Source organism: Aythya fuligula, chromosome 1 (assembly GCF_009819795.1).
Source record: "Aythya fuligula isolate bAytFul2 chromosome 1, bAytFul2.pri, whole genome shotgun sequence".
Taxonomy (NCBI): domain Eukaryota; kingdom Metazoa; phylum Chordata; class Aves; order Anseriformes; family Anatidae; genus Aythya; species Aythya fuligula.
In genome coordinates, this window is record NC_045559.1 from 6837430 (window position 1) to 6860639 (window position 23210).

Consider the following 23210-nt stretch of genomic DNA (forward strand, 5'->3'; position numbering starts at 1 on the left):
ATATAAAGGCCAGCTAATGCACTGGACTTATGAAGTATAAGAAAAAAACATTAATGCTATCACTCTATAATTATTTTTATTTCTACGAGCAGTTATTTCCCTTTTTGCCTCAGTCCCAGCTGGTTCACAGCTGTGGCTGCAGCTTTCCCTTAGCTTGTAAATCCTCCATCGTCATCATGTCACATGGATGAAGCCATCACTATGTGGCTTTATGCTGTGACCAGGGAGTCAGAAAGTGCTTTAACCTCTGCTTGAGGTTGAACAGGAACCTCAGAGTAGGTTGGAGGCCATGTCTGCCCCCTTCATTTCATACCCCTTTTTCCAGAGAAGGAGGTTATGGTGAGGGAGAAGGGAAGACAGATGCCAACGCTGCTGCAACATGATTGCTCCTCCTCATACATCCAAGCTTGGATGTGTCCCAAGGAATTTAATGGTGTTGCATGGCCCCAGCTGCTTGTTGCCATTTTCTGGAAACTCACAGCTGAAGCACACAACGGGCTGATAGACAAAATGCATGTGCGTAGGTGTTTGTACCAGCTTCTAGGCAAGAAGTCCACACCAGGGTTATGTTGAAGCATTGGGTATCCATCATTTTTATCGATAAAGACTCGATAAAAATGATGGATACCATGCAGTGTGATGCCTTGCTGTTACTGCCAGGCTGTCAGGGTGCCAGCAGAGGCTGAACATTTTTGCAAGTCCATATGTTAAGCAGGGGAAAAGCCCCCAAAATTGTGCTCTCGCAGCACCTAGTGAGAGGTTTGCTGTAGGATATTCACAATGTATGGATGGAGAACTAGCACATTGGTACGTGGATGTTGGTTGGGCCTTCCAGCTTACTGATACTGATGTAAACCACCAGGTCTTTGTGGAGTGAGTCTTATTTTATCTCAGCATAAACAAGTCACTGTGCTCAGTTCTGCTGTATTTTTTCCTAATCAGCTCTAGCTAAAACATCCTTGCACAACTACGTTAACTCTAAAGGCATTTCCTCTTTCATAACCGTTGATTTCCAATGGAAAAAATGTAAAAATTGTCTTCACATCTACTGTTTTCCTTTTTATTTTCTTTCTTTTTTCTTTTATGTTCTCTTTCCTTTTCTTTCTTTTTTATTTTCTTTTCCCTCTTTCATTTCTTTTCTTTTTCCTTTTTTTTTCTTTTCTTCTGGCATGTTGGACACACCTTCTGAGTAAGAGATAAGGATTTGTTCATATTTGGGGTGCCAAAGGAGGAGTTCATGATGACAGACAAGTTACTCAAAGCTCAAGGTTTCGGCTTCTCCCATAAGTCACCACACAGGAATCTGGAGAGGTTCTCCATATGGATTGTACGAGCAAATCTGTAGGATTTAGGCAGACTGAATGATGTTAGTGTATGTTATAATTAAGGATTGTATTAAATATGAAGCATTAGCCAACAAGTGCTGTTACTGGATTTATACATTCAAACCCCACTTTGCTTATTCTTCTTTCTAGCCTGAGAACCTGCTTTACTACAGCCAGGATGAAGAGTCAAAAATCATGATCAGTGACTTTGGATTGTCAAAGATGGAGGGCAAAGGAGATGTGATGTCCACAGCCTGCGGGACTCCTGGCTATGTTGGTAAGAGGTTTGGTTATACTGTCCATCCACTCCTCCCAGCTACAATACAGAAGCATGGTGAAAATCAAGGTGGTTACAAACAAACAAAAAAACTTCTTTGCTAGTGCCAATATGTAGTGCACAGGAGATTTTACAGGTGTTTTCTAGATCTAGAGATTTCAGAAGTTGCTGGTGTTGTGTCCTGTGTACTCTTCTCTCTTGAGTCCCAATTTTGCAGTCCAGCTCAGGGTTTGTGGGATTAGCTTTCATTTCTTTACAAAAGGATTTTTCTTAAAGCCTCTGCCTGTACCTAAATTAAAAACATGTGAAGAATGTAGTCAAATACCTCGATTCTGCAAACACCTATAAAACCCAGACGCTTCCCATAATGTAGCATATAATTTTAATCACAAAGAATAGTGTGTCGCAGATTCCCCTGACAGAAGACAGTAAAACGAAAGAGCTACAATTATTCAGACATGTTTAGCCCCACTAAGTTACTGTCTCTTTGATATAATATTTAAAAGCTTTTTAGACCCATGAACCTTTCTTGGTGGTATCAATTTATTTCCAATCACATATATAGTTCAATATTTTGTCCATTCAGAAGTGATTGTACCAGGCTACTGATTAGGAGCACACTTACCAGCATCCTAATATGCAACTGAATATGAAAAATATGTGGCAGGTGATGACAGGGTCTGTTTGAGGAAACACTGAAAGGTTCACTTCATGCACTGGACATCCAGCAAGCCAGTGTTTCTTACAATACCTAGACAGCCAGTGAGGGGGTAAAATTAATCTTAGAATCACAGAATAGTTTGGGTTGGAAGTGACTTAAAGATCATCTAACTCCAACCCCCCTGCCATGGGAAGGGACAGGGACATTAATCTCTGGGATTTATCCACGGTTAAATACATGAAAGTAAAACAATTCCTTCCCAAAGGATTTTTTTATTTATTTTTTTCTTTCCAGTAGGAAAGACCTTATGTTTTCTAAGCATCAGAGAGAGTCTCCTTTTGGTTTGCAGCTACCACCTCACATCCATTTTCATACCTCCAATGATATCCTTGTATGAGAACCCAAACAGATTATGTGGTTATGACACGGAGATCCAGATTTGTCCCAGGAACATCTTTTTTCCAGCAATTATCTTTATGCTGCACAGGCACACTTTGTCCTGATAACGTCAGAAAAAATGTTTCCCATTGTGAAGCCATCAGGCCGAAGTTTTTTTATTTTAAGATATATGAGTCAGGATGCACTCTGTACATAACTGTCTTGTGTAATGACATTGGACTGGAAATCTTCTTACAAAGGCCTAGCAGGAACAGAGCTTAGACAGCAATTTTCATCATTTTTACTGTCAGCTCTTTTCTCTTTAATTAACATGTTTTATTTTGCTCTGAAATGGGCACTGACTAAAATAAGTCTGCGAGACTCATGGAAGTTAAGACGATATTTGTTGAAGCACTGATGAAAATGAGGGAGTGTGATTCTGCTCTGGCACTGTGTGATCTCATATGGCTTCTCAGTATATCCATTTATATAAGAAAACTTGCTGCTTTGGAAAGGAAACTCTCAGAGCACGTGACATGAATTGTAGCACTTGGAGAGATGTTTGAGAGCTTTCATTACTCATGATCTGGATGCTGATATGTACACAAGTGCCTCCAGGTCCCGCATTACCTTACTGAGCACAGAATTCACTCATCACAGTGCAAGAGGTCATGGCCACTTATTTCAGAAGTGCTGACAGGAGTTTTTCTCCTCTCACAAAGAAAACCTCTTAAAATATTTGTTCTATTCCTTTTCCTTTTTCCACAGGAGACAGCTCCTCTTACTGCTGCTTTTTTTTTTTTTTAAAGTAATTAGTTGCCCAGACAACATTTTCCAAGCACCGAAAATTTTTGTCAGTCACTACTATGATGCCCACAAATGGGCCTCTGTTACTGTTACACCTGATTACACATCTTCTGCATACAGTCTGCAATTTGTCTGCAACTGAAAGCATTCATGCCTTCCAGCCTCACTCCAATTTGCTGCACTTGCTTAATGACCTCAAATAAATGCAACAGACTTTCCCCCTAATGGCACAACAAAAATACAGTCAAACCCCACACCTTTCTACCAACTCGTTTTGTTGAGGGTGTGGTTTTTTTTTTTGTTTGTTTGTTTGTTTGTTTTTTCCAAGATATTCCACCTAGCTTTGAAGTAACACTCAAGGATCCACAGCTTACAACATAATTCCTAACATTTTTCTTTAAAGATATGTAGGACATTCCATTTTCTAAGATTTAGTGAGAAATTACTTATTTTGGTCAGTTTAATTTGCTTTTAAAATCCTGATGGGGAAAAAAAAGATAGGCATATATCACATGCCAAAGGCACCAGGACTCAGTTAAGAAGTCATTAACATCTACTACTCTTTATACTTCTCCTCCTGAAATGGATCTCGTCAGATCCTGCTGTGCAAAATGCTGCTCAAGCTTCTGACTTTGTAGCAGACTTGATTCTAACTCAGGTCTGCTGCCCTTCACATTTGCAAGCATGCAAGGCCCGCTGCCATTTCTGTCTAATCTTCCTGAATAAGATATACTTTCAACTCCCTGCATTTCAATTTTTAACTCAGCTTTTCTTAGTTTTAGCTCTAAAGAATGGTGGTATCTGAGACACTAAATTCCTGTCTATGTGGTTCAGAAATTCACCAAATAAGGAAGGGTGTAATTATAATTAAGCTTCTTAAGAAATATCAGTTTTCCTTCTGAAAATTGAATTGTATCTTATTGAATTGGAGGATGTCTAAAATGTGCATAACCAGTAATGCATGAGCACATTGGCCTGGCTTTTAAGGCTCTGCCTTACAGATTAAATTACTGTCAAGAGTTCAGAGACTTTATTCTTTTAGGAGACTTGTTGAAGATTATTGTCCTATCCTGAAAATACAATAATTTAACCCAATTAGACATGGTTGGAGCATGTTTATCATTTTTATTAAGATATAAATCTAAATGTTTACTTTTGGTCTGATAATACAACCTTTTCTAATAAGAAGGTCTTCCATTTTCTTACCTGCTTAACACTCTTATGTCCTTCCATTTCTTATGGGGGGAGTCCAGGTGATGAGCTGGGACTAGACACCCAACTTTTAGATAACAACCTAAACTAGGTAAAATAAGGTAGCTTCTGTGATGCATCTTATTGCAAATTATGTGTGGATTGGCTTGCATGCTTCTCACCTCTTCTAGAATGGAGTAGAAGTGGTGTTTTCCAAAGCCCCTGAGTGATCTGTGTGATTATGGGCAAGACCTGTATAAGCCATTAGTGATATGCCATTTTAAACATCACAGATTTGGGCTGCTTGGCTTGAGACCATTTAAAAGAGATTGACTTTGATGGAGGAAGTTTTCAAAACCTGTGTGAAAATGAGTTGTCCTTGAGGTATGTCAAGTTGGGCGCTCACTGAGTGACTCTCCAGTCACTCAGCAAATTTCTCTAAAGGGATTTTGGTTATTTGGGAAGTAGGTCTCACTGACTTGCTTTCTGTGAGAGCTGGTCTCTGAAAAGCTTTAGTTACTTTTGCAGATGGAACTTAGACTCACAAGGTACTTAGGAACACTGGAAAGTTTGGAAAATATGTTAGAAACTCTCTCAGCATTCTCATCTCCATTTGCAGAGACACTGAATTATTAACTGTGTTTGTGGCTGGCTAATATCTTAATCCTGCTGAGATTTAAAATTTTTGCTCAGGGGTCCAAAGCAACTTTAAGTAAAATTTATTTATATTTCACTGTTATAAGGATTGGGACGGACCCCAAATTTGTGATTGATCTCTGTACACCCCACCTCACTTGCTGTTTTTATTCTCGGTAGTGCCTTTAGGAAAGGTCATCTCACACCTTTTATCTCTGACAGAAATCCAGTAGAAGTTCCAGATCTTATCAAAGCCATTTCTCTTAGCCCTGTGCACGACTGAAGCACTTAAGTAAACAACAGATTTCCATGTTTACTTTTGACTTACTCAGTATCCTTTGAATAAAAGGTTTGAAAATATTCAATAAGCCTTTGGAATATACTTATTAGCAAAAAGCAACCCCAGGAATTGTTTAGGCAGTAACATGAGTAATAAAGTAAAAATAAAGCATGGGAACTGCTCTCATCAAGGCACAGGCTGGTGACAGTGGAGTTGCTCAGCTCCCTGAAATGGACTGTGCTGGTGTGTGGCTGTAGCTGCGTTATGTCCCATGATGGTTCCCTTCAATCTGACTCAGTAACATCGAAAAGGGACAACTGGAGCAAACGAAACCAGCAGGGCTACACCAAAACCCCACTGTCATTAATACACAGCACCAAACTGCAAAGTATTGGTCAACCAGGACAAGCTGAACTCTGTAGGACTGTGTGAGAGAGGGAAAGAAGTGCTTTTCATCTCAGGAGTCAGTGGAAGAGGGGCTCTGGTCTTGTGGTAAAGCTGCTTTGTATGCCTTTTAGCCTGTTTGCACTGTGAAGAAGATGTTGTGCATGGAAGCAGTGGAGTTTGTGCTGCTCTTGCACCATCTTTGGCTCAAGGCGAGAGAGTAGGCCTTGGTGCAACCAGCTGTCTGCTCAGTGGTGTGGGGTTCCTCTCTGTTCAACTTCTCAAGGTGGTACCCTCAAGAATCTTACACTATAGGGCTTACACCAGCTCTGTATGGTGCCCCTTGCAAACCCTGCCTGTTAATCATCCTCTTTCTTGGATTTCATGGCCGTCTTGTACCCGCCTTTCCTTGTGAGACTTGCTTACGTGATGGAAACTGGCACTAAATAGTTACCAGCTGAACTCCCAGCCTTGGCTTGTACAAGGCCCCTTTGTAGGGCAAATTGAGCTGCGTCCCTGCCCAATGTAAGCAAGTCCCTGATTATTTTAACTAGATTTAAATATTTTTATTTTTTATTCATCCTACATTTATGGCAGCATTCTGATTTGTCAGTCCTATGGGGAATCTTCAAAACCAGCACCCTTTGTTGACATGCATCATTCCTTCTGGCATGCAGCTTGTGGGAAGCCATATAAACCACAGAAAAAAATAGCATTAGATTGAGTTCTCGTGAGACAGCAAAATCTACGGGGAGTAGCACCATCATGGGAGTGAAGGACAACTGCTTTTAAGTATGAGGCTGGTATGAAGAGCAGGCACCCTCATGACTCACTTGTACAATTAGTTCAACAGGCTTAAAGTATCAGAGCAATCCCCATCAGTTGAGCTCTTTGCAAGAGCATGGCTTGCTGGTTTTGGCATCTAGCAGCTGCATTTTTAGGGAGCTTATCAGCATAGCTGTGCCCACTGGGGGTAGTGGCGCAGTTCTCTGAAAGGTTTCCAAACTTCTTTATTCTGAACCCTTTCTTAAAACCTCAATTTTAAATAAGCCTTCAAATTTTTCTCTTAATTAAAAAGAAAGAAAGAAAAAAAAAAAAAAAAAAAAAAAAGGAAAAAAGCACAAAACCCACCCCTAGCTGTAAATCAGCAGATCATCTGGCCTTGAAGTGGAGTGCCCTCATTATCCAAAGAAAGGTATAACTCACTCAGGATTGGTTTTCCTGTCCTTCCGATTGCTTTGGCTGCTCCAAAAGAATGAAGGTCTTCTTTCTGCTCAGCTGGTGTTTTCCTGGCACCAGAAATGGGAGTTTTGACTTTTCCATTCTCCTTACTGCTGTTTTGCCTCCTCAGTCATCTGTGTTGATCCTCTAACACTGTCAGCTCTTGGATTTTTTTCATTGCATTTCCTGCTTTTGCAGGCACTGATCTACTTTCATTTCTAAGGGCTTCTCTGACTTGTTTTTCAGCTCATTAAATATTTTCATCTTTTCTACATCTCAGACACAGATGATGCTTGGCTATGTTCTGCTTCTGTCATATATTTGCTCTTTGGAATAAAAACAAAAACAGCCATTTGGCCTCAAAATAGTTATTTAAAGCTTCTGACTTTTTTCATTAAAGTTTACCAAAGGTGAGGTAATAGCCTTACATTTGCCTTGGGCTTCATCCTGTGGTGTCCTTACCTGCCACCATCCACAGCAACAATTGCCTGTTATCAGCGCACTTCACTCCTGTAAGACAGACAGAAATGCTTCAACACAGCTTTGTTGTTTAAGAGAGAGAGAATCTTTATATAGTTCACATCCTCTCATCTCAGATTTGTTTTCTGTTATGTTAATGTGGCATATCTGTATAATGTCAGGAGCTCACTTGGATCTGTGGTGTTCAAGAGCCATTTGCATAATATTTTCTTTGGGGGATATGGAATGTATAATGTTTACCAATCTTGAAAATGGTGCAAACAGGAACAGACAGTCAAAGGTAGAAGAGATATGTGAATGAAATTTTGGAAATTTGGAAGAATAGGAGAGTTGGAAGACATATAAACACCTAAACACAGGGGAAAATGAACTCACTTCTTCAGCATGTTTTGTCACAAAATGCAGTCACAAGGGATGGGACAGAAAAAGGAGCCGAGTCTTACAAGCCCAATTTGATGCAAATTTTGGGAAGAAAAAAAGTCTTTTTAGAAGACTTGAATTTTGGTGAATCAGGAAAGAAAGTGAAGTTAAGGGGTGCAAAGATTGTCTGGGAAGGTTGTCCTAATCGACTTTGAGGAACAACTGTTAAATGAGCAACAAGAGAAATATAAATTTGACATGCTAACAGCTTGCCAAGTCACCTGGGAGGCAATAACAAGCCAAATAGGATGGCTCTCCAGTGCTTCATTCTTTTTTCCCCAGTTCTTCAAATTCACTCCCACTGGATTGACTAGCACCAACCTGACAGACAAACCCTCACCCAGCCATTGGGAATAGAACTACATTTGGGTGGCAACAGAAGATGTCTTTTATATTCACACAGCTCCATTCACTATTGTAGTAAGAACATTTTTATCTTTGTCTTGATAAACTACAGCAGTGTTCCAAAGTCCTGGAGGGAGTCAGGGACTTCTTAGGAACTGGGGTGCAGGTTTTTGCCAAGCACCCAGTGCCAGGTCAGGAACCTGAGTGCAGTGGAAAGAAACCTCCTTTACCATGCAGTGGATAGGTGTTGGGGCATTCCCACTTTGCAATACTGTAATAAGATTAACAATATATAACAGAAATATCATTTAAATTTCTTATGCATGCAACGATCCCAGTTTGCTGGATGACTTGAAGACTGAGGTTACATTTACCCTGTGCTGCAGGCTAGGGCAATCCTCACACTTCCAAAGCCTTCTCAATCTGTCTGCCAGCTATATCTTTACCCACATTCCCTTGAATTTTCTGCTTTTTATATAATATCTCCCCATTGTGACTCAACCCTTTCCATCATTCTGCTCCTTGTGGAAATACAACCCAGATGCCCTCGCTCATCTGCCCTGTCTTCCCTTCAGTCCCTTCTTTAAGCTCTTATGCCCAAGCACCAGAAAGCCTTTTCAGTTTCTCATTACTACTTTCTGTTCCATTCCTTGCTGGCACTTTTGACCTTAGTTTTGTTGGCTTGTCTAGCATAGGAAGATAACTCTTTGAAGAGTCCTTACCAGTACCCCAAGGCATATATAACAAATGAATGTGATGCTCGAGTTGTAATACATATATATGCTTCACACGTTTTTTCACTGTGCTTCAAGTAACTGATCTGTGGTTGTTAAGAATACTAGCATAGTAAGGCATAACACTACAGAAATACTTTTGATGGGACTTACCCTCCACTACTTTTTTTTGTGGAGCATTTGAACTCCAGAGATCTCAAGAAATACTGTGTTTTGAAGAGCCCATGTGGTGAGTCTGCTTTAGGAATGCCACAAGCAGTGATTTGTTGCATTATTGTGGACATTTTGCTTTGAAAATGCTAAAGCTTCTTTACATGAAAAAGATTAGAGTCATGGGTTTTTAAATTTTAGGTTTAAGCATTTGCAACTAAAAGGTTCCAACAGGGAAAGCATAATGCTCCAGGCTCCCAAATAAAAATAAAAAGCACTTTCAACTCTCACTGGTTGAAGAAAGGAAAGCAGACTCACAAAGAGTTTCAATAAATGGCCATACTCTCACTTCTAGCAAATTTCAAGCTATGGTGGCAGAAAGCTATGTAGAGGCAGAGAAGGCTTAGTTCTTTGTGCATGTCTCCAACACCTGCTGCTTTTCATTTCTTACTTCCAGAGGCAGGAGGACAAATGATTCCCTCTGACTCTGACACCCAGGAGGCTTCGTTGATCATCAGGTGGTAGCATGGTGATGTCTCTCCTTCTCCTGCAAACCTAGACATCATCTCCCCGACACAGTGTGCTTCCTAAATTGCCTCTTGAAGTCCCTCGTTTGGCAGCACAAAGTGCTGGAGTTGTGAGGCTGTCAGGGTGAATGTGCATCTCAGCACTGCTCCATTTTTCTCAGCTCCATTTTTCTCCAACTCTCCTAAAGTTCCTCTGGCAGGCAGCTGATGGCCCTACTGCCCTCAGACTGCTGTGTATTTTTATGTGCCTGCTTTTCCTTTCTTTACCTGGAGTCAGAAAATAGGGAATTTTCTCATTTTCAGGAATACTTCTCCTTGAGGTTTGAAAACACCATGATTTTTGCAAATATGAGGGCTAAATGTGGAAGGCAACAAAAAGCCTTTGGGAGCCTCAGGATTCAGGGAGCACTATCAAGTCCTACTTCTTGGCAACTTTCAAATGTTTGGTCTTGTAATGTGTGCTTGTTTGCCTTCTGTTTTCAGCTCCTGAAGTGTTGGCCCAGAAACCCTACAGCAAAGCTGTGGACTGCTGGTCCATTGGGGTCATCGCATACATCCTGTGAGTATCCATTGGGTTTTCACAGGTGGCTTTGGGACCTAAAACATGCTCTCCCATTATACATTTTCCCACTTAGCTTGCTCAAAGAAAGTTAATCTCTGACAGTTGCAAGCCAGTATAACGTGAACCTTGGATATGTCCCAGTTACATAAATTTGGGCAGAAGCTGTAGGAAACGAACAAGAACCCTTCAAAATGGCAAAAATCCCTACTACTGCCTAAATTACATGTTGTATAATAGTATGGGCTTCTTCAGGTTGTGATGTCAATGAAGTTGTTCCCTTTTCTGCTCAGGTTATCTTTGATTAGAAACAAGTTTGGCATGTCCACAGAGCACAGCACCATGCCCATGGATGTGTCCTGAAGCGTCACCTCTCTTGAGGTGTCACTGTGTTGGCTTCCTTCCTTGGGGAGGGCCACAGGCAGACAAGAAGACAAGAGCTTTTTACATACCACTGTGAACTATTTCCATCAAAGTATAATGCAAAATATTGAGACTTATACTGAAAATGGAGGTCATTTTCTTTAACACATCCAACACCTTCAACTTTCAAGTCCCATAGGAGATGATGAGCTGATTCCTGCTCTGTCAATTCCATCGCTTTTCCGTGAAGCTGTTAAGCCTCTGCATTTGTAGCTGAGTTTGCTCCTCTGACAGGACTAATTGCTAGTCAAGAGTGTAGGGTATGGTTGCTTGAGAAAGCTACAGGACCAGGACTTTTGTGCATTTCCCAAAGTGGTAGATGAGTCTCAGAACCCATATATTTAAGGAGATTTAGTGCCTGTCTTCGTTCAGTATCTGCCACTCTTCTTTACAAAGATTTAATAGGACCATAGGATATTTAGGTTAAAAGGGTTCCCGGGAAAATTCTAGTCCTGTCTTTCAGGTCATACCAAGTTGTCCAAGGTTTTATCCAGTTGGTTCTTGAAGTCCTCCTCAGGGACTATACAAGGGCAACCTGTTCCCTGCTTAGACTGTCCTCATGGGGAAGAGGTTTTCCTTATATCCAGGCTTGTCTCCATGAAATGGGACAGCCGGTGCTGTGGATGTGGCTGCACCTTCAGTGTGTGAGCCATAGGAGTGGGTGAGCCCCCTCCTGTTTCAGTGACTGCAGAGGTGTCTTGGCTACTGTTGTGGTGGGGATATCCTGGTACCAGGGGTCATTAGTGCTACCTGGAGAAGAGCACCCCTAATATTTCAGGAAACCATCATCTGAATCCAGCTGAGTATATGAAATCACTGTGGATTGAGAGGGAAATGCAGAACTTCTTCCCCATGAACCTGTAGGAAGGCCTGCTCTAACTTAGGGTACCATCCTGATGGGCTGGTCTGTGCTCAGGGTCAGGTTCCTGAGCTCATGTACGCCATTCAAACAGCAGTTGTGTAGTTGCATCTTCACAGTGCAGCTGATTTTGAAGCAGGAGCAATCCCTACCTTGTGCAGGTCTTCAAGACGAGGTCAGGCTGTCACCATGGGCTGACTCAGGGAACCACACAGCACAAGGATCCTATTCCTTGTGCGCAGGAGAGCACATCTAGCTGTTGACTGCTACAGAAACAAACGCCTTTTCATGCCAGAACTAGCAGTGCTTTCCTTTCTATGTTTTTATTTTTTCCTTTTTACACAACTGTCAGAGTTATACAAGACTGCAGGAAAAAGGCAGCTCCAATGAGGCTCAGCATTAAAGCATTCCTGCTTTGTTCCCTTTCTCCTTATGCAAACATTTCATGGCTTGTCAACATGAATAACTTTTCGATGGTGTAGTAGAACTATTTTTGCCAGGACACACCTCATTGCTGCATTATCCACTCTGTGCAAAGTTCATTCTTTACATTTTCATTTAACCTTGAACATAAACTATATATGACCCAAAATAGCTTTTATATATTAAAATAGGGGCAGGATTTGTTTATTTGCATGTATGTTTATATATTTAAAGCAAAGCCCTGCCCACACACATCAGCCTTGTGACTGCCTTTGCCATTCTGCATGAATATTTGAAAAGTTCTTGAGTACAAAACTTTGAAGGGGGGTGGATTTACCTCGGAGAAACCATCAACAGCTGGATTCAAAAAAACTTTTGCATAACAAAGCAAAAATCAACAGTTCACTGACTTTTTGTCAAAACCCAGTGGGACATACCACAGCAGCAAGGAAGAGAGCAGACATGCCAAGATAACTTAGAGGCTGCTTCACACAATATTCCCTAAGGCTCTTTTAGATGAGGATGGGGTGTGCTGATGCAAGATTGCCATCTTGCACAAGCAAACATGAGCATGGGAGCCCTAGATATTTTCTTGTTGGTTTTGGCTCTTGCTAGCCATGGCAGGACAGCCAGGTAGGGTCGTTCCTTTTGTTTTCAGAGTACTTTGCTGAGTACCAGTTTCAGAGGGAGATAGAAAGGAGGCTGCAGGTGGAAGACAGCGGTATGTTGCCTTGCTTCCAGGCTTGACCACTCCCCAGGTTCAGTTTAATATCAAATTTTCACCATGAAAATATGTCTCCACCTGGCAGCCTGCAGGAGGGATGAACTATTGCATCCTGGTTCCTGGAAATAAACTTGGTTCTGCTTTTTGTCAGGTTTTCAGTCCCATTCAACCATGATTCATGCACCGAAGGTCTTTTCTGCTGGCAGACCTGATATGATTTCATTTGCTGCTTTTATGTGTGAGGAAAATAGGTGAGACAGAGCTAAGCAATATCCCTGCCACCTCCTGGTTCATGAACACACCTTCCAGGGGGGAAAGGTTTCAATCTCATCCATAAACCTGGCGAGGCTGCTCTTTCTGTGAGGTTCACCTCAGCAGTTTCTTGCTCTTTTCCAAATCAGCATGTGCTGGTCTTGTCAGGCAAGGTGTATGCACTTCTCAAATATTAATTCACTATTTGCTTTACAGGGAATTCCCAGCCCTGAAGGCTTAAATCAGTTTAGTGAGAATGAGTCCCTATGAATTTCTTTCTGCAGGACAAGGATGCCTTTTGGGAGTTTCTGCACTTCATGTAATAAAGACCTGATTTGTATTATGTGCAGCAAAAATGAATGGCAATAATATGTTTCCTCAGGAGTGTGGTAATGTGTTCACCAGACTGTAACTCGGTCTGCTTGGGTGGGATTGGGTCTGAGATCAAATCACCTTCTGGATTATTTCTGCACACGAGCTACATCTTTCAGCTCCCTGGTACAGCCAGCAGCACTGCAGGACCCACGTCAGCTCCCTTCACATAGGTGCTATGTGCTGTTTTAGTCACTCACAGAGGCCCACCTGGTCTCAAGCTGTCACTGTAGGATAATCCAGCCCCCCATAGACCCGTGACCTACCTTGTCAGGTTGGGTGTCCCATGTGCTCCAGGGACATGGGTGTCCCAGACCTTATCCTGTGCCACTGGGCTCTTCACATGGGTACCTCAACCCAGCCCGTGTGGATGCAGGCAGTCCCTTCACTGGGATGTGCCATTCAGTTGCCTAAAATACACATTTAGAGCCACGCTGGGGTGTCCAGGACAGCCACGTGGATTTGGCAAATGTAACGCACTGCAGGGAGCTTTCTTCTGGAGCAGCAGATGGAGGATAGCAGGGTACCCACGACCATGTTGCACAGCACCAGATGCCTGTGTTTAGGCAACCAAATCACCCCCCTGCTCCATTCCCAACCCCCTGTCTTCTCAGTACATTTCCATTTGCTTTAACTTTCATTTGTGTCACTCTCCAGTCTTGGCTGACTCCATCTCTGATGACGGTACTGTGGTGTTAGAAACCCAACCCACAATTATGTGTCCTAATCTTGAACTGGATCTCCCCCTTACTTCTAGGAACAGCCAGAAGCAATAGATGTGTCCTTATAGAAAATTGTATGTGAGAGGAGCAGTAAAGATAGAGAAGAAGAAGGGTTCTTCCCAATCTGGAAGGAAGCAGCCCTTCCTGGGTGTCTGATACCACAGTGATGGGCACAGGTTTAACAGCTGGCTTGGTTGTCTTGCAAGTGCCACACCAGCAAACCAGATGGAGACCTATTTATGCATAGGGAAATCAGAGCCCATCAACTTGCATCACCTCCCCGCCTCTCCCACGACTCCTCACAGCCACTCTGAACAGACTGTTATCATTTAAGAAGATGGAAACTCAGGGGAATCTGACACAGAAGCCAGGCATATATTAAAGATGTTTTGAGCTATTATTACTGTAAGTGGCTTGAGTGCCTCCAGACACATGCTCGGTCTCACATGAGAGCCTTCAGTTTATGACACTGGAAGAACAAACTGTTTCTTGGGCAGCAAAGCTCTTGACAAATATTTGTTTCTGTAATAGGCAAGGTGAAGTATGTCTTAGGAAAGAATACCTTTGTTTCAGTGCCAGTCTCTAATGCCTCTCGTTAACGACATCCAGATTGCAGAGGCTGCACCAGCAGAGCTTTTATCAAAACCTGTTTTGCATAAGAAGTCATTATTCACAAGAACTAATTATAGCAGCTTGAAATTTCCTGTTATTCCAGTTGCAATATTTCTCAATCTGAAACAGCCTCATTGTTGAACTCAGCTTTCTGCCTATCACAAGATAGTTTTGATATGTGTTCAGCTTCAAAACATAAAACATATGAGCAGGAGACCTCACTGGATTCCCATCAGCTGTGTTTTGGAGCTGCCTGGGTCACATGAGAGGTTGCAAAAGCCTGCAGAGCTAAAATACTGATACCATGTATACCTGATATAATGAAGATTAAGTTAACTGATTAAAAATAATAATAATAATAATAAAAATAAAATAAATGTTCCAAAGCTGGAGAAGAGCCTGGGGCCACAGGATGCTCTGCCTCAGCCCCTTGCCATTCACGCTCAATGCATCCTATCTCTTCTGCGTGAGGCTGAATGCATATTGCCTTGAACTTTCTTCTGATTCTGTTCATTGATAGGACAAGTGAATTACTGTGGGTTTTTTTGTATGTTTGTTTGTTTTGTTTTGTTTTGTTTTTTTCTATTCTTTTTATAAACAGTGGGTATCTGAGGTAATTCTTGGGTCATATTCTTTCCTAGACTATTTTTGCTGCTGATTTTCAAAAACAAGTGCATGAAATCATTTATGAAATGTTTGTATAAGAGGATTAGCCATGGACTGTACAAAGTATTCCAGTAAAAGTTTCTACCTTTGTCCTGAAAACATCTCGCCCTCTCAGTACCACACGCAAGCCTCAGCAGGATAGTGAGTGATAACTTTACTTGTTTGGTACTGCAAGGAGAATTAGCAGAGGGAAAACACACATAGATTGATACATTGGGTTGCTCAGGAAGTCAGAGTTAGACTGGGAAAACAACCCCAAATTATTCCTCATCATTGTTTGCTTCTTGATTTATTTTTTATTCCCCATGCTAATATGTCCTTGTCCACAATTTCATGAGGGTACTAACATCAGCCAGTATGGAAGGCCGTTCCCAAAATAAGAACTACATGGGTTTAACCATATAAATAGAATTTGGATGACTTCCCACACCACACGTCTCAGGTCTTTGAGCACTTACTGAATTCTTTGCTCTAGTCTAACCAAAAAAAAAAAAAAAAAAAAAAAAAAAAAAAAATTTGTAAAACTAACCTCTGTGCCTCCTGCATTGCAAGCTGGACAATGCCCATGAGAATGGGTTATTTAGCCTTTAGCATCACCCCAGTGTGTAATGGGAGCTTGCAAGTGTTTGCTTTCTCTGCAAGAAAGAAGGCATTGCTGGTATTCTTACTGTGCTCTCCTGATGGCTTCTAGAAATGACTTCTGGCAATATCTTTCATTTGTTCATCCACCTGTGTTTATTTTTTTTATCTGCATCCCATTCTCTTTTAAGGCAAGACTGGGAATAGGAGTATGATGGAAGATCTGTTGCTGATATTGTAAGGTTGTTAAATAATTCTAAAAAGCTTTTATTTGGTGAAACTGCTAGAAAATGATGACAACTAATAGCTGCCTGAAGCTCCCCCAGGACTAGGCAGGATTTTTTCACATTGAAGACAGAGAGGATATTTTTGTATTTCTGCATATCTAAATAAAAGCAGCAGAACCTCTGATAGTGAGGTCATTTTTTTCACACAGAAACATCCCAGCAGATGGAAATGAAGTCGGTGGGATTTTGATTCTATATGAATTAAATAAAAACTTGGTATGGACTTTGGAATGTGGCCCAGTCTTTGGAAGTCCAGTAAAATTTCCTCCAGCCATAAATTGTTTGTTGGGCTAATTTACTGGGGCTTTCCCATCCCTTGCTGCAAAGCCAGTGCTGGCTATAGGTTACAGTAAACCTCTGTGTCTTCCCAAACTCTGATTTTAAGGTAAAGGACAACAATATTTTGGCTCCCACTACCTTCATGTGCCAGGATGCTTGAATGTTTTTCCCTTTCACATGCCACATCCTCTGTCCTAGGGAGCTCGGTCTCTTCCTCTAATGCTTTCTACTGTAGGTTCTCTGTGGTTTGCCTCCTAGAGGAACATCTTTGAGACCCCCTTTGTGGGTCATTTGTCCCCCTGTTGTCCCCAGATGAGCTAGGACCAGCCCTTGCCCTGTGCTCAGCCTACTATTGAGCAGGAGGCTGGCTTGGAGGGATTTCCCAGCCCAAGACCAGGGATAGTGGCCAACGCTTCTCGAGCCCTCCCCACTCATCACTGAAGCTGCAGAATTGGGAGCCTGGGGGTAAAACTCAAGGGGTGATCACAGGGCTCATCCTGCCACTGCTAAGGTGCTCGGATACCCAGATGTGTCGATACCCAAGGCACACCGAGGAGCTTGGGAAGCTCTTGGGATGTGTAGGAAAGGGATGAAAGGCTCTGGGAGGACTGGGACTCTTGCTGGGGCACGTTTGTCTCAGCTCTCCCCGCTTGCAGGGTTCCAGCCCCCCAGCTCTGTGCTGCTCAGCAGTTTGCTCCTATGTTTTGCTGCCACAAGCATATATAAATCATTGCTGTCCTAACTTGTGCTCTTGTACCTCTGCCAAGGTAATTAGTACGATGCACATTTTAAGAGAGTTATTTCTCTCTCCGGAGCAGCCTGACAGCACCTCAGCAGGCACAGTGCTGTCTGCTCGCCTTAAAATGCTTTATCAGAGCACTTTGGTTTTCTTGAAGGAAAGTGCTGAGGAAGGCAAGAAATTAATGGAGGGCTGTCAGACTTCTTGTACGGAGCCCCCCAGGAAAGTGGGGCAGAGGAGGAGCAGTTTTCCACCAGCCTGGGCACCTCTGCACCAGCAGCTGTCGTAGTGGTTGCAGCAGCTGGCTCCAGCCTCTCCAACCCATCAGTAACACTCCCAAAATCTTGCGGGTTGTGTAAAAGAAGAGGAAGGTGAAATTCTGATTGTGTCCCCAAGACTGTGGGAGCTAAGCACTGAGATTTGTTAGATTAAATCATGATATACAAATGTTCTTCAAAGACATCTGTGGAGCTGGATCCAGTTTCTGCATTCAGTTACCAGGTTATTATTATTTTTGTGTGTATTATCCAGATGGAGAGTGGCTTTTGGGGGTTTTATTTAAAACCACCATTCTTAATGGCCCTTCCTATGTGCCATTTCCACCATGGGTCTCATACAGGAATTGCTGCATCAAGCCCCATACACAGGCATGTGCCCGTCAAGTAGATATGCAGTCTTGCTCCAAATGTAAATGCTTGTCTGGCACGAGGTTATCTTACTTGCTTTTGATAATGGCAGTCATCCAGTGGGACACAAATGAGGACTGACTCATCTGCTTTGAAAGATAAAGAGATGTCTTATTCGGTTGAAGCGCAGGGGTTTCATTACGATGCTGCAAATTTCAGCAGAGTTCTTCCAGGTCAATATGGATCTGATGCAGATCAACATCTCACTCTGCATTTAAATTATTTATCATGCACACTGACTCTTCAGAGCTAACAAAACACTGCTCCTTTCACCCTCAAGTGTTGAGTTGGTTCAAATAACCTCCAGGGCAGCCGACTGGCATAGGGTTATAAATAACTTGAGTATTTCATTTCTTACAGTTTTTTCCCCCCTTGCTCTGTTGTTGCTGCAGTGTGGTGTTTCAGCTAGATCTTCAGTCTGTTTATAAGAGCAGACTCTGCCCAGTTAAATACTTTATTGAGATTGATTGGTCTAGGGTTTAAGAAAATGTAGGAAAAAAATCATTTAATTATCAAGGAAGCATGTGGAAAAAATGATTTACACCATAGGCTTGAGGTAAGAGAAGAAATTAAGAAGAAATTAAGACGTGTCTATTCAGACACAAAAAAGGTCTGGGTAACTGTGAGCAGGATGGGTTGGCTAAAACCAGCCTCAGAAGTCAATCTGGCACTTTGCAACGTTAAAACCTGAAGAAGGGATAGCTTTGCTGATATGTCCGCTCAGAAAGGGACAGACTATTGCACACAGCATCTGCTGGATGAGAAGGGTCTCTGACACACAGACTTTGAAGCTGTTTTTGCTCTGTGCAATGCTGGAGGTAGTGCTCCTGTACACAGCATCTGCAGGGCTGGAGGAGCCGTGCCTCGGCAGAGTGGATGTCCTGCTGTCTGCAGCACTGCGAGGGTGCTTCACAGAATCACAGAATCACAGAATTTTCTAGGTTGGAAGAGACCTCAAGGTCATCGAGTCCAACCTCTGACCTAACGCTAACAGTCCCCACTAAACCATTTCCCTAAGCTCTACATCTAAACGTCTTTTAAAGACCTCCAGGGATGGTGACTCCACCACTTCCCTGGGCAGCCTGTTCCAGTGCCTCACAACCCTTTCAGTGAAGAAGTTCTTCCTAACATCTAACCTAAAACTCCCCTGGCTCAACTTAAGCCCATTCCCCCTCGTCCTGTCACCAGGCACGTGGGAGAACAGGCCAACCCCCACCTCCTCACTGCTTTAGTTCAAACTGTTCACATAACATTCAATGTCCTGCTTGTCCTGGGGCTTGGCTGTCTGGTTATAAACACTGAAGACCTGGGCAAGGATGTTATCCTTAGGCAGTTTGAAGAGGACAGCAAAATAGCTTGCAGAAGTGAAAGAAAGGGAGAGATTCTCCCAGTGTAACAGCAGAGCTGCACCCAGCCCAGGAAGGCTCTGCTGGTTTTGTACCCCATGAAAGCTCCTCTTACCATACGAAGGGGAGAGGATGGAAGGGATCATGTCCGTATTTTAAAACAATTCCTCCTCTATGCACCCAAAAACATGCAGAGGGAAGTCAGGGTATCTGTGGGTCACTGTAGGATCAGCTGCACCAGGTTGCAATCCAGAATTCCTCTTTGTCATGAACAGTGCTAATCTTCAGAAGTGTTTTTACATGTTTCTGAACAAAATTTTCTCATGATAGCCCTGCCCTGATTGAAAACTTAATGGGACAAGTCCTAAATAAGAGTTTCTCCTCCCTCCCCCTTTCTCACCTTCTTGGCAGAGATGGGTCCAAGTGTCACTTGCCTCTTCTCTTGTTCTCCATTAGGCTCTGTGGCTATCCCCCTTTCTACGATGAAAATGACTCCAAACTCTTTGAGCAGATCCTCAAGGCAGAGTATGAATTCGATTCTCCATATTGGGATGACATCTCTGAGTCTGGTAAGAAGCTCATTTATTTGCCACAACCAGGCATGCATGCAGCCATACCTTTTGTAGGTGTTCTCCATATGTGCCTTCCATTGTGTGTGGAGCTCCTTTTAACTAAAAATTATTGGGAATGGGCATTTCTTTTAGCTAAATAGTTACAGGAAGTTATTTTTGTGGGAGAGCAAATTAAGTACCATTTCATCCAGTCACATACAAAGCACTAAAATGTAGCTGGGACAGAAGAAGATAGCAGAAGGCTGTCCCAGAAAGACAAAGCAGTTCAATATCTCCATCACATCCAAATAAAATGCAGGTGTTTTATGTGTCACTAAGAATAGAGAAAGTAGTCCAGCTCTGTTACTAAAACTGTGCCGCAGGTCCAAAGTGAGTCTGCAGTGTGTACAGCAAAGACAAATGCAAAAAATTAATGGCTTCTAAACAAGGACAATAAGCAGATTTGGAAACTGGGAGTACTGTCCATGTGGCTGGATCCAGGCAGCTGCCCATGTGCTCCCCCAGTTCCCCACCCAGCAGAGAAGCCATTTAACCCATAGCACCTGCCTGTACCTGCAGAGGCTTGCCAGCATTGCATCCCATGGGTGCCACTGATGGGCTGTGGCCTCCAGGAGGTCACACAAGGTTGGTGTCCTTGCTCTATCCAACCTGGAGAAACATCTGCCATTTCATGCAGGAGGAGAAATGAATAATAGGAAAAACATATGATACAAAAATATCCTGGAAATACTTTTTTTTTATTATTATTTTATTCCTTAGTAATACTGATTACTTAGGTGAGACATTAAAGAAGTGTTTTATTTTAAAGATGATCCTTGTGGGTCCCTTACAACTTGGGTTATTCTCTGATCCTATGAGATATCCTGCTATCTCCTCATAGAACAACATTTCATGCTGCTTACATCTGCAGTCCAGATATAGTTGGGAGAGATTGCTTTAAAATGTATGTGATGAGAGGTTTTTTTAAGCTTGTAAGAGTTTTCTGAGCAAATATGAAGGTCTGCTGGCAGACTCCTTTGCATTTTGGGGGAGAAAGTCCATCACCTACAGCAGCGCAAAGATTTTCCTGCTATATATGGCTTTGCTGTTGCTCCTTCAGCTGTTCTCTCATGAAACTACTGGATACATGCCATGCTGTGATCTCCCTTCCCTCCATCCTAGCGTCAATTAAAAACACACTACCTCATGCCCAAGGGAGTCCCTTTCCCTCAGTAACTGGTTTTTAAATACACATGTCCACTTCACTGCCCACGTGTGCGGTTGCTTGGAATGAGCCATGAAATGCTCCTCTTGCTGCAGTTTCTGACCTTCTCCTTGCCTTTCCCTCTCAATTTACGGACATCTCCAACAGGTATGGCCATATTCAGACCACTAAGGTGCTCAGAAGCACTTGTCTGACCAGGGAGCTAGGAGCTGGCAGAATCAAATTCTTCTGACTCCAAATTATTCACCCCACTCCTAAGCGTACCTGCAGGAGTAGAGGCCTTAGACTTCTATCTGTCACATTAAATTCCTTAAATTTGGTCCTAAGTCACTTTGGTTATGTGTATACCAATAAATGACAAATGAACTAGGACCATTTTCTGGTACTCGTGGCACTTGGTGGTCTGGTCCCTCTGTTAAATCTCCTTTTGCCTTCAGAGCAAGGGAGCATCCTGCTGACGGGAAATGGGCCATGCTTATTCCCAAAAGATGCTTGGGAAGGAGCAAGGTGGTCTTGAAGGCAATTTTAAGAGGGACAGCTCAAGAAGGTAGATGGTGGCTTTCCATCAGCTGTGAGCATTCCCTGACAGTTTTGTTTACTAGTTCACATATCATTTGTTTACTAGTTCAGACATCAATCTTTGTATTATCTGAGCAACGTGTTCCATACCTATGGGGAGCTATGGTTGCTGTTGTATGTAAATAGGAAACTTAAGTGTAGGTCTGGCTATATTGCAGAACTCAGTATTAAACCTATTGTTTTAAATGATTTTTTTTTTAATTAATTTATTTTTTTTTATAGCTAAAGACTTCATTCGGAATTTGATGGAGAAGGACCCTAATAAAAGATACACCTGTGAGCAAGCGGCACGACACCCTTGGTAAGCAACAGTCACTGCTGTGAAACTCTCGGGACAGTGAACATTTTCCTCCAGGTTTTCCTGGAAAAACGTGATGGACTTTAATCTCATGCATCAACCTGTTGAGTATCTGCAATATTTCAGTGAAAGGCTGCATTATGTTGACTGTAGTGCAGTGGTGGGATACACTGAAATGACTGAGCCCAGAAAGCACATTTGGGGTTGAAGGCAAATGGTCAGATTGTGCAGGTGTGCAGAAAGCTGGGTATCAACCTGCTCATAAGGTCTTTGTCAAGGTAACAGCAAAGCACCTAAGAGGACATTAGGAGGTAGAAAATTCTCCTCTGTGCTTCACAGATGGTAGCCTACCTCTTCACCTCATGCTTGCAGCAAAGGTCGGGTTTGGCGTGCTGTATACCCTGCCTTGTTGAATGGAAGAAGCAGAAAACACTAAGAGAGGGATAAGCTGAGACTGAATTAGTCTAACAATGCTGCTTCTCTGCAGTGACTACAGAAAAGTGCCTGGTCTGGCTGTATTCGTAGTTTGGCCCTCCATTAAGTGCTTTATATGAGATGATGCCTTTGAACATAGATGACTTGACCAACATTATCCACAGATCACGTAACTGAAACAGGAATTGCTCGAGGCCTTTTGACCAACTTGCTTAGCATCACCCCACACTGCCAGCTGCACCCAAAAATGGGCTTTAGACACAAGTCTTTTGTCAGGGATCATTACATATGAGGCAAGACTATCTTTGGTAGTTACAGTAGCTGCAAAAGAAAGGAGTCAATGATGGTATTTTCACCCCAGGTATGCATTAGACTGTGCTTTTATGTCATCACAATTACCACGAATACCATTTCCTTTTGCAATTTCTGGAGTGTTAGCTGGATAAGAGCATTAGGCTGTACATTTCTCAGGGAACAGAGGTTTTTCCTGAGTGTCTCTAGCCCCTCAGGAAAGCCACTGAGCCAGTGTCATAACTAGCTAAACAGCTTGATGGGCCTTAAAAACGTCCTGGTGATGCAGTCTGAGCCCAGTGATTAACCTCACATAGTGCAGCTGAGTGTAAAATGCCTGCTAGGAAAAGCATAGGCAAAGAAGTTATTGGTGTTTTTCTGGGTAGTTTTGGCTTCAAGGTGTTTATGCTCCTCTCCCTGACCCCAGCTGGTTTGCCTCATCCCACTGCTGCTCTCAGTCCTGGGACAACATGGATGGTAAATCCGT

At 42.5% G+C, this 23210-nt stretch overlaps 1 protein-coding gene across 2 annotated transcripts in view; it reads left to right on the forward strand.

The window, feature by feature from the left end:
* CAMK1D (calcium/calmodulin dependent protein kinase ID) overlaps window positions 1–23210 on the forward strand; it is a 219428-nt gene that overhangs the window by 177188 nt on the left and 19030 nt on the right. For both annotated transcript variants that reach the window (XM_032183733.1, XM_032183724.1), the window contains exons 5-8: window positions 1476–1602; window positions 10300–10375; window positions 19801–19913; window positions 21922–22000. In XM_032183733.1, coding sequence (XP_032039624.1) covers window positions 1476–1602; window positions 10300–10375; window positions 19801–19913; window positions 21922–22000 — 395 coding nt within the window. The remainder of the gene's footprint in view (window positions 1–1475; window positions 1603–10299; window positions 10376–19800; window positions 19914–21921; window positions 22001–23210) is intronic.